This window comes from Mauremys reevesii, linkage group 3 (assembly GCF_016161935.1).
Source record: "Mauremys reevesii isolate NIE-2019 linkage group 3, ASM1616193v1, whole genome shotgun sequence".
Taxonomy (NCBI): domain Eukaryota; kingdom Metazoa; phylum Chordata; order Testudines; family Geoemydidae; genus Mauremys; species Mauremys reevesii.
This window is the reverse complement of record NC_052625.1, coordinates 55,103,937-55,116,248: the sequence shown is the minus strand read 5'-3', so window position 1 is coordinate 55,116,248 and position 12,312 is coordinate 55,103,937. Positions and strand designations below refer to the sequence as shown.

The 12,312-nt window shown below is 42.9% G+C and overlaps 1 protein-coding gene across 3 annotated transcripts in view; it reads left to right on the top strand.

Moving 5' to 3' along the window:
• Positions 1 to 12,312, top strand: part of LIN9 (lin-9 DREAM MuvB core complex component) — a 69,672-nt gene that overhangs the window by 10,602 nt on the left and 46,758 nt on the right. For 2 of the 3 annotated variants that reach the window (XR_005597217.1, XM_039533025.1), the window contains exons 2-3: positions 5,131 to 5,163; positions 8,273 to 8,367. Coding sequence is in view for 2 of the 3 variants with exons in the window: in XM_039533025.1 (XP_039388959.1) it covers positions 5,131 to 5,163; positions 8,273 to 8,367 (128 nt within the window). In the remaining variant the exon portion in view is untranslated. Of the gene's footprint in view, positions 1 to 5,130; positions 5,164 to 5,376; positions 5,486 to 8,272; positions 8,368 to 12,312 lie in introns of all 3 variants that reach the window. The other variant, XM_039533026.1, reaches the window with a different exon arrangement.

The window sequence follows — 12,312 nt, the reverse complement described above, 5'->3', positions numbered from 1 at the left end:
CCCTAGATTCTCCAGTCTATCCTGCCACCCAGGCAAACTGAGCTTTGTGATAAATGAAAAACTGTACCACATCAGATTGCTCCCAGTCCAAAGGGACCAGTCACTTACCCCAGATCAACTGGTACTCCAGATCTTACACCAAAGACAATTGCTGGCAGCCAATTCTATAGTAAACTAACTATAGGTTTATTAGCTAAGAAAAGGAAATGAGTTATTGAGAGGTTAAAGAAGGTAAAATATGTTAACAGGTGAATCACAGTTTGTAATTCCAAATGGTAGCAATGATGTAATAAACTGCCAGTTTCCCAAAAGTGTTTTTGGGGTACTCAGATTATAATATATGGAGATATACCTATCTCCTAGAACTGGAAGGGATTTCATTGATTCATAGGCTCTAGGACTGGAAGGGACCTCGAGAGATCATCGAGTCCAGTCCCCTGCCCTCATGGCAGGACCAAATACTCTCTAGACCATCCCTGATAGACATTTATCTAACCTACTCTTAAATATCTCCAGAGATGGAGATTCCACAACCTCCCTAGGCAATTTATTCCAGTGTTTAACCACCCTGACAGTTAGGAACTTTTTCCTAATGTTCAACCTAAATCTCCCTTGCTGCAGTTTAAGTCCATTGCTTCTTGTTCTATCATTAGAGGCTAAGGTGAACAAGTTTTCTCCCTCCTCCTGATGACACCCTTTTAGATACCTGAAAACTGCTATCATGTCCCCTCTGTCTTCTCTTTTCCAAACTAAACAAACCCAGTTCTTTCAGCCTTCCTTCATAGGTCATGTTCTCAAGACCTTTAATCATTCTTGTTGCTCTTCTCTGGACCCTCTCCAATTTCTCCACATCTTTCTTGAAATGTGGTGCCCAGAACTGGACACAATACTCCAGTTGAGGCCTAACCAGCGCAGAGTAGAGCAGAAGAATGACTTCTCGTGTCTTGCTCACAACACACCTGTTAATGCATCCCAGAATCACGTTTGCTTTTTTTGCAACAGCATCACACTGTTGACTCATATTTAGCTTGTGGTCCATTATAACCCATAGATCCCGTTACTGCTGTACTCCTTCCTAGACAGTCTCTTCCCATTCTGTATGTGTGAAACTGATTATTTCTTCCTAAGTGGAGCACTTTGCATTTGTCTTTATTAAACTTCATCCTGTTTACCTCAGACCATTTCTCCAATTTGTCCAGATCATTTTGAATTATGACTCTGTCCTCCAAAGCAGTTGCAATCCCTCCCAGTTTGGTATCATCTGCAAACTTAATAAGCATACTTTCTATGCCAACATCTAAGTCGTTGATGAAGATATTGAACAGAGCCGGTCCCAAAACAGACCCCTGCGGAACCCCACTTGTTTTACCTTTCCAGCAGGATTGGGAACCATTAATAACTACTCTCTGAGTACGGTTATCCAGACAGTTATGCACCCACCTTATAGTAGCCCCATCTAAATTGTATTTGCCTAGTTTATCGATAAGAATATCATGCAAGACCGTATCAAATGCCTTACTAAAGTCTAGGTATACCACATCCACTGCTTCTCCCTTATCCACAAGACTCGTCATCCTATCAAAGAAAGCTATCAGATTGGTTTGACATGATTTGTTCTTTACAAATCCATGCTGGCTATTCCCTATCACCTTACCACCTTTCAAGTATTTGCAGATGATTTCCTTAAAAAGTCATCAAGTCCAGTCCCCTGCCTTCACTAGCAGGACCAAGTACTGAGTTTGCCCCAGATCCCTAAATGGCCCTCTCAAGGATTGAACTCACAACCCTGGGTTTAGCAGGCCAATGCTCAAACCACTGAACTATGCCACCCCCTATTATGTCTGGGGATCTCGGCTTTGCATCTGGTACACTGCCCTGTAAGAATCCAAATAGAGATAAAGGCTCTTTCCTTGAATCCAATTTATAGCGGCTTCTCGCAGAAACCAAGCAGTATCATTACCCACATGGGCTTTTCCTTTTATGACAATGAGTGAGGAATGCACTTAGAGTCCTTGACTTCAATCATCACACACAATGACCACTTTCTTTGAAATTAGCATTTTCTGTTGAAGTTCTTATTTGCATTCCAAAATATTTTTCTCCTTTGAGTTATTTAGCCCTGGTCTACACTATGAGTTTAGGTCGAATTTAGCAGCTTTACATCGATTTAACCCTGCACCCATCCACACAACGAAGCCATTTTTGTCAACTTAAAGGGCTCTTAAAATTGATTTCTGTACTCTTCCCCAATGAGGGGATTAGCACTGAAATCGACTTTGCTGGGTCGAATTTGGGGTAGTGTGGATGCAATTCGACGGTATTGGCCTCCGGGAGCTATCCCAGAGTGCTCCATTGTGATCATTCTGGACAGCACTCTCAACTCAGATGCACTGGCAACGTAGACAGGAAAAGCCCCGCAAACTTTTGAATTTCATTTCCAGTTTGGCCAGCATGGCAAGCTCAGAGGTGACCATGGAGTCCCAGAATCGCAAAAGAGCTCCAGCATAGACCAAACCGGAGGTAGTAGATCTGATCGCAATATGGGTAAAGGAATCCGTGCTATCAGAGCTCCATTCCAAAAGATGAAATGCCCAAATATTTGAAAAAATCTCCAAGGGCATGAAGGACAGAGGCCCACAGCAGTGCCGCATGAAACTTAAGGCGCTCAGGCAAGCCTACCAAAGAACCAGAGAGGCAAACAGCTTTTAAACGTCTAAATGCACATTCTACCACCATTCTGCTGTTACTCAGCCCTATAGTTGAACAGCTCCTGACTACTGTCCAGGGTGCCTGTGTATGGCTTCATGAGCCATGGCATTAAGGGGTAGGCTGGGTCCCCAAGGATAAGTATAGGCATTTCAACGTCCCTAGTGGTTGTCTGCCATTGCTGTCATGGAGAGAGGGGTGAGTGACGACATGGCTTACAGGGTTGGCTTACAGGGAATTAAAATCAACAAAGGGGGCAGGTTTGCATCAAGGAGAAACACACACAACTGTCACACCAAAGCCTGGCCAGTCATGAAACTGGTTTTCAAAGCCTCTGTGATGCGCAGCGTGCCTTGCTGTGCTCTTCTAATCGCAAACAGCCTAGTCAGCAAACAGCACCAGCGGGCTTGTAAACGTCCAAATGCACGTTCTACCACCATTCTGCTCTTGCTCAGCTTATAGTTGAACTGCTTCTTACTACTGTCCAGGCTTCATGAGCCATGGGAGCAAGGGGTAGGGCTGGGGTAGGTGCGACCGTGCGGTGCTGCCAGCTGGGAGAGCAGCCTGAGGCAGAAGCCTCCAACTTGCATAATATTCCAGGCAGGACTGAATCTCCATTAGACGAAACTTAGAGAAGAGAATGACCTGGAGTCACTCCTATTTATGTCCAGGTGCCCCTGGCCGACCTCACCAAGGTCTGCCAGGAGCATCCAGGAGACGACGGCTAGCAGTTATACTGTACCATCAACTGCTGCGAGGGCAAGGAGCTGCTGCTGTGTAGCAATGCAGTACCACGTCTGCCAGCAGCACGCAGGAGATGTACAGTGACAGTGAGCTGAGCGGGCTCCATGATTGCTGTGGCATGTTGTCTGCACAGGTAACCCAGGAAAAAAGGCGAGAAATGATTGTTTGCTGTTGCTTTCACAGAGAGAGGGAGGGGGGCCTGACGACATGTACCCAAAAACACTCTGAACAATGTTTTTGCCCCATCAGGCATTGGGAGCTCAACCTAGAATTCCAATGAGCGGTGGAGACTGCAGGAACTGTGGGATAGCTACTCACAGTGCAACGCTCCGAAAGTCAACACTAGCCTCAGTACTGTGGACGCACTCCACCGACTTAATGCGCTTAGTGGGGAGACACACAATCAACTGTATAAAATTGATTTCTAAAAAATCGAATTCTATAAAATCAACCTAATTTCGTAGTATAGACATACCCTTAGTTACAGAGGTATACACAATGTAAAAGTTTGCCATTCCATTATAACAAGATATAGATAAGTGAACCCAATACAAGTAATATTCCACTAGTTTTCATGAAGTTTAAACATCTGAATACACACTTATACATTTAATATTTGATCTATACTAACACCCAAGTGAATTGGCCAGGGTTCAGACCTGAGCTGACCCCTGTTTTGCCAATGTTGCAGATACCATCTTTAATTACAAGAACACATCACGCTATTTTTTTTCCATCAACCCTATCTTCTTTCAGTTTACGGGATGAACAGTTTTTCAGGGTTTTGTGTAGTGAATGAGACTGTTTTTTCTTTAGAACCCCTGCCTCATTTGTTGAAGAAGTTGGAAGGTATGTAGCTAATGAGGCATGGGATTTCGGAAAGGATAGTTTGTGGTTAAGGCAGTTGAAGCCACCCTGGAGAATTTAATTCTATCCCTGCCTCTGCCACAGAATTCCTATGTGATTTTGGGCAAGTCACTTAAAACAAATTTTTACAGTTGACCACAAATTGAGTGTCTTTTTTTTTTTTAGTTCTTAACTTGAGACCTGTGACCTGATTTGTAGACGTGGTCATCAAGTCCCCTCTGGGCCTTGAAATCTGTGAATCTACTGGATCTCTGGGAGGGGAGCATTGCACCACAGAGACAACTTTCCATCCCATCATCCCCCCGCTTGTTCCCCAAGATTGAAAAAGCAAAAGAAGTCCCCCCCCCTTTTTTTTTAATTTAATCGTGGAACCTTGGTAGACTAAATTCTACCACAAAATGGTGACACTCTAATAAAGTTTACATGTTCTAAATAAAACAGTATCAAATATGTGCATCCACATGGAAATGTGTGTTTCAGATTTAAGGTTTGCCTAGAGTTGGCTACATTCATTTATATAGCTCTCGGTTCAAGGAGCATTGTGGATGTAAAACTAAAGGGAATAATTAAAATTTAAATATATGTCTTCAATGCTTACTGAGCCGTACCTCACACAATACTGCATGTTGTGTTGTGAAGAGCATACTGGATTCACCCACTCAGTAGTTAAGGAGTTAATTTCAGAATAGTTCCCTGCTTCTGAAGAAAAATATATAATTGATATGTAGCTATTGCACCAGTTGTGAAACAACTTTGAAAAATATGATGTATATGGACTTTTTTCTTTTTTTTTTTTTTTTTAATAAATTGCAGGTTCTTCAGCAAAAGCACTTGTGAGCTTGAAAGGTAAGAAATAAATACAATGTATTCTTTAGGTGTGGTATAAATGAGAGATGTAAATTGACTTCAGATCATAACTAGAGTTTCTGGTTTCAGAAAGCCTCTCCAAAGGAAAATTATGAAGATAGTTTTTATAAAATATATGCTGATTGTTTTATTTTAGATATCTGTAGACTGAGTAGTTTGGTACTCACTAGTCAAACTCTACTTATATTGCAGCTTCTTTGGATGCTGCTTTTGAGAATGAGACCCTTTGGAGTGCCATTTCTGAAATAGGTGCTTCCACTTTAAGTACTGCCTAGGCATCAGGTCTGACATGAAATTTGAGGTAATTTTTTCTTTCTTGGGGATGAGATAGAAGGATTATCAGTGGGACCTTTACTTATGATGGAATTTATATTGTAAAGGAAATTTGTAATCTCACTGTCTTCTACCAATAACTAGTGGGCCAACGCAACAGAGCTATTGCTTATATTATCTTAACATTGGAGAAAAATTCTATACATGCATATTGCATCAACATTTAGAAACCTTCCACTCTTCCTAGTGCCAGAAATGTTATGTCTTATAAAGACCCCATTTACATTAGGGAGAAAACCTGTTTACTGAACCAGTTTAAAACGGTCTAAATGTTGGTGCAGGCAATTTAGATCACTCAGTTTTATTGTGCAGCACATGTCCATTCAAAAATCATTTTCTAGAGCACGTTTTGTAAGCAGTCATGCTGGGCAAATTGTGTTTATAGCCTAAAAAGTTCTAAACTGTTTAAAAACAATTTTGCTAATACCATTTTATTCCCAGCATAGATTAAAAGCTATTTTATGGCAAATGGAATGCCTAAGCATACTAATTTCACACTGACATGTTCAAAATGGATTCCTGGAATACTGTCTGTGGAAGAAATAAATTCTATAGTCAAATATCTTCTGGAAGAGCTTAACTTTAAAGGGAAAATGTCAATTAGTTACAGGCCAAATATTTATCCATCTTAAAATTATTATAATTAGATGTGAAATGTTCTCTGAATTCTAAATCATAGAATCATAGAATATCAGGGTTGGAAGGGACCTCAGTAGGTCATCTAGTCCAACCCCCTGCTCAAAGCAGGACCAATCCCCAACTAAATCATCCCAGCCAGGGCTTTGTCAAGCCTGACCTTAAAAATCTCTAAGGAAGGAGATTCCACCCAGGTAACCTATTCCAGTGCTTCACCACCCTCCTAGTGAAAAAGTTTTTCCTAATATCCAACCTAAACCTCCCACACTGCAACATGAGACCATTACTCCTTGTTCTGTCATCTGCCACCAATGAGAACAGTCTAGATCCATCCATCCGGAGTCAGGAGATCCTGGAGAACCCTGGCTTCCATTTCAAACTTTAATATGTTTTAGCCCTGGGGGCTGGGACGTGAAACTGGAGCCAGGTGAGCTCACAGCCCCAGAGGGACGAGCTGTGCATTAGCATTTCCAAGCTGGCAGTTTTCAGCCACTCTCATGGTTTTCAGAGCCTGATGTGATTTTCACCTCCTGGCGCTGCACACACCTGCTCCAGACCCCGGCAGGGCAGGCACCAGCCCAGGGCGGGGCAGTGATGAGCAGTGTTTCCCTGTCATCACAGCCCCCAGAGGGGAGCAGAGAGCACAGTCCAGGCAAAGGCAGCCCCTGCAGGGCCCTTGTTCAAAGTCAGGCCCAGCATGCTGCATGTGGCAGGACGGAGAGGCCTGGCCTCGGGCACACCTGTGCCCCACACTGAGTCACCACAGACCCCCATGGCACAGCACCAGTGGGGCCATCAGCACCTGACTGGCAGCTCATTAACCCCTCCACGGCCGAGGGAATCTGCCAGCTCCCATGGAAGGAGCCCTGCCGTGGCAGCTAATCCCCCAGATCCGCTGGCTTTCTCTCCTATTGGTCTCAGTTCCTGCCCAGCCCTGTCACTGGGCCAGCTGAATCCCACACAGCCAGCCCTACGGAGGGGCATATAGGGCCAGATCCCACTGGGTGTAAGGCAACACAGCAAACACCGCGGGAGGCTGCTTCACACTAGCTGAGGATCTGACCCTTTGTCAATACTCTGCCCTCACACAACAGAGCAGGAAACCCCAAACCTGCCCCAGGGGTGGTGTGCCTGGCTCCTGGCTCTTTCTGCCCCAGCCTAGCTGATCTGTGTGCTAGCGGGGCTGGCCCACAGCCGGCATGTGCTGGGGGATAGTGCTTCCCCCCCGCCATCCCTGAGGATCAGTGATTTACCAGTCTTTGTTATTTCTTTAAAAATAAATGCACCTATCTGTCCTATAGAAATGTAAGTAATAAAACAATACCCTCATAATTCATTATATAAGGCCCACAGTATATTAAATGGTGCTTCAAAAGTTAACAAACTATATTCCAAGAGCTATTATGCTGTCCTAATTGATGAGCATAAACAAGGTAATAGTGGAAATATAGTCACATACAAAGGAGAGTCATCTTTCTGTAAAGATACCATCTGTGCAGGAGTATCACTCCCGGATCTCGTTTTGTAGTGTCAGATAGGTAGAATTTCCAACATTTGGAAGATTATTTTTGGCCCCCTAAGGAGCATGGTAGAAGATAGAAGCATGAATCAGAATCCTACTCCTCCTTTACTAATGATGCATGATCAACAATGTGTGTGGGGAAACAGAGGGCCTGGCTCATTCTCCTTCCTGTTACTGGTGCACTTGTTGAGCCAAAATTTTCAGAGCTTGTTAAGAGCTATTTTTAAAAGGTCTTTTTAAAAAAAGACTTATCTGTATAAACTGGCTTTATATTCCAGTGTGGTTCCGTGGTAGCTGCAACATAGCTATAAGGATGGGTGTCGCAATGGAGTTGAAGCTAGATGGACTTCATGAGAGACAAACATTGTGGTGGGAAGAAATGTTCTGAATGTCTCATAGCCTGGTTAGTGGAGGCATTCAGCATAATTGGCTGAACATGATGGAGTTTTAAACCCATTAGCATTGCCATTTAAGAAGGCATTACAAACAGTGAAGGGGAAAAAAATCATTAAAGTAGTGTTTGAGAGTATACTGCTGCCATTTTGACAATAGTTAGATTTAAAAAATGCATTAATAATATGTCACTGTTCATGACAGAGGGAAGTTTATCCAGCACATGGAATGAAAAGTACAGTTCACTACAGAAAACGCCTATTTGGAAAAGCAAGAACGCTGGTTCTGCTGTAGAAATGGTAAGAAGTAAATATTTATATGCTTGTGATAAAAAAAAAAAGTCAATTAAGTTTAGGGTTCATGTAGTAACGGCATACAATCATTCATAGTCACAGATCAAGTGATCTGCTTAAAAATGTATTTATTTCACAATTTGTGAATATCATCTAAATGAATATCCTTTATGAATAAAGCAGCTTATACAACTCTAATGTGATATGAAAGCATGTTTTATAAATAAATAAATACGAAAATTAAATTGGTAACCAGTTTCAAGTTTTAATGAACCATTTTTAATTATTTGCTACCTTTTTACAAGTGTTTATATGGAATGTGTTTGTGTCTGTACTATAAAGAACATAAGAATTGCCACTCCTGATCAGACCATCTGATCTGCCTAGTCTAATATTCTGCCTCTGGCAGTGGAGGGTTATTGGTGCTTTAGGAAAAGGTGGGAAAATCCTATAATGCACTTCCATTATTGTGCCGTTCTATGGGGAATGTTCTAATAAAAATGAATGCATAGAAGCAGAGTTTCCTGCAACATTTGGAGGGGTGGGGGTGGGTATTGGGAGAAGTTTAACAAGTTTTAAAAGAACTGCTATTTAAAACAAAAAAGCAAAACTGCTTTTATGAAATGTTTTGCAGCCTATAAGGTGACTTCCCTTTCTTTTGATCTGACCACATCTTGCCCTCTTTAAATCTTTTCCATTGCATCAAGTTCAAGCTTCTTGTGATCACCATCAACTTCCTACATAACCTAATTTTGTTGTGCACAGCATTGTCTCCTAACCCCTCTGAGTTGGCAAAGTTCATTCTGCCAGTGTTATCAGTCTTGATTCCCTGTTTGTCCATGGCACCCTCTCCCATATACACAGAACATCCTTTGTGAACTAGTATGCAGAGCCTCTTCTCTCTGAATTCCCTCCTGAAGACCACTTCCTCCACAACTACCACAAGAAACTAGCTGACTAAATTATCTATTTATTTGTTTGTTTTATTTTATGAGTGAACTGCTCATTTATCTTGAGGGAAGTGATGTATTGTTAGGAGGAATTCTGTTCAATTCTATATATAAACTTATACCACTCTCCCCATCATAGTAGGTCAAAAAATGCACCTTATTCTTGGAATGGAAAGTGATGAGGTTTGTGATAGTCCTTAGTTCCAGGGGAAGTTCATTCCACGGTCTCAGGCTGGCCCCTAAAGAAGCTGTGTCTCTTGCACAGATGAACTTTGCACTTATTGTGGAAAGTACCATTGTACCAGATGAGCAAAGGTGTTGACCCTGATTGTCATCCTGGGGCTTTGGGTGAACTTTTAGATATCCTGGATCAGGCCCTTGAACACCTAAGAAGAAAAGGACTGAGACTTGAACTTGACTCAGTATTCTATGGAAGGTCAATGTAGAAAACAGAGAACAGGTTTGATGTGCTCACAGTAGCCTGTGTTGCAGAGGAGATGTGCTGTACTAGTTGCAGTTTCCTAAGCACTGAAGGGTTCCTGCCAACAACAAAGTTCAGTTGAGAGGTGATGGAAGCATCAATAATAATTGAGGTCAGGTCGTCTTAGTCCAGGATGAGATGGAGTCTCTTTGCCGACCAAAGATGGTAGAAAGCATTACTCACAAATGCTGTTACTCAAGAGCTTAGCAGCAGTGAGGAATCAAAGATGACTCCTAAACTATTAACTGAATTAACCAGTGGTGGGTGGTGCCATCAACCAAAGGAAACTGCACTATGGCTGCAAACTCTTAAATGCTTTCCTCTGTCCATCGGCGTAACTTCTGTCTCAGTCAGGTTCACCTTTAACTAGCTGTTCTTCATCCATTAGCTAATCTCATCCAAGCACTGGGACATCTTGGTGATAGTTACCAAATTCACGGCCATGAAAAATGCTTCATGGACCGTGAAATCCAGTCTCCCCCTGTGAAATCTGGTCTTTTGTATGCTTTTACCCTATCCTATTCAGATTTCATAGGGGAGACTAGCATTTCTCAAATTGGGGGTCCTAACCCAAAAGGGAGTTGCAGGGGGGTCACAAGATTATTTTAGGGGGAGGGGTCACGGTATTGCCACCCTTACTTCTGAACTGCCTTCAAAGCTGGGCAGCCGGAGAGTGGTGGCTGTTGGCCAGGTGCCCAGCTCTGAAGACAGCGCCTTGCCATACCATACCATGCCACCCTTACTTCTGTGCTGCTGCCTTCAGAGCTGAGTGGCCAGAGAATGGCAGCTGCTGACTGAGGGCCCAGCTCTGCAGGCAGAAGCACAGAATAAGGGTGGCAATACCATACCAAGCCATCCTTACTTCTGTGCTGCTGCTGGCAGTGGCTCCACCTTCAGAGCAGGCTCCCAACCAGCAACCACCACTCTCGAGCTGCCCAGCTCTGAAGGCAGTGCTGCCGTCCGCCTCAGCGCAGAAGTAAGGGTAGCAGTGCTGCAAACACCACCCCTCCCCCCCACAATAACCCCTTCGACCACCCCACAACTCCTTTTTGGGTCAGGATCCTTACATTACAACACCATGAAATTTCAGATTTATATAGCTGAAATCATGAAATTTACAATTTTTAAAATCCTATGACCATGAAATTGACCAAAATGGACCATAAATTTGGTAGGGCCCTAGTGATAGTGATATGGTCATACTTGGTGATAAATAGAACTGTGTGTCATCTGCATATTGCTGGCACTTGAGTTAATATTAGTACCCCTTTTGACCTGAGGGCTAGCCAAAAATTTGGGGTATACTAGGTTGTTCCAGTTAAGAAGAAAAATTGGTGATAGGTGTTTCTTAGGCCTTGTCTACACTGCTACTTAGTGCTGAAACTTTCCTCACTCAGGGGTGTGAAAACTGTAAAGTGGCAGTGTAGATAGTGCTACAGTGCTGGCCTCGTGGAACTGTTTTTTTTTTACAGTGCTGGAGCTACGACCACACCGCAGCTGTGTAGACAAAGCCTCCGATGTAGTTTTGTTTATTTACAAAGAATGTGCCTTTGTCCCTGAACACAGAAGGAATCGAATAGCAGGAAACAGCTTCTTTGGCTCTCAGCACCAAGGACACTCTTGTCAGGCAACACCTCTGAGCCAAAGAACCACTCTCCAGGTTTAATTCAGGGTCACACGCTATTTTCAGCTGCTCCTATAGGCTAGCTCTCTGGTCCTCAGTGTTCTGCCTGCTAACTCACTCACTCACTCACAGACAGACTTACTCAGCTAAGGCCCTCTACTCACACAAAATTCCTGGCTGTGTTCACAAAACTTACCTTAGGTAAGGACTTGTGATTCATTTATCCTTACAGTTATATTAATGGAAGGGTGAGTTCACACTCCTCAATCTCAGATTGATTTTAACATTGAAGTTTTAAATTGTCCCATAAAAGGTTTCACCCAACTCATAACAGTATCATCTGACCAGTTTACCTGATGGTTGCATGTACTTGTTGAATAGGATTGGAGAAAGAATTGATCCTTGTGGACTCCACAAGTGAAAGGTCTAGTGGTGGAAGTTCATTGGGTGTGTCCCTTTAGGAAAGACACAAACCACTTTATTATGTTGGACTCCTGCCAGCTCTCTTCAGCAAGACAACAGTATCTGATGGTCAGCAGTGTCATATGCTGCAGAGAGGTCATAAAAGATGATATTGGATGTCTGCCCTCTTATCTAGTGATAGCAGGAGATCATCCATCACTGCCGCTAAAGTAGTTTAGGTTCCATATCCTGGCCAGAATCCTAATGGAAGCTAATATTCTGCCAGGTCTAGAATATTAGCTTCCATTAGGCAAGCTTGAAGTTGGCCAGTGGCTAGCTTCTATCTGAATTTGCTCAGGAACAGGAAGTTTGACAATGGGTAGTGGCTGGCTGAAGCCAGTATATCCAGAGTGGGTTTCTTCAGTGTTGGTCAGACTATTGCATATTTGAAGGAGGAAAGAAAAGTTCCTTCCCTGAATGAGTCATTCAGTCAT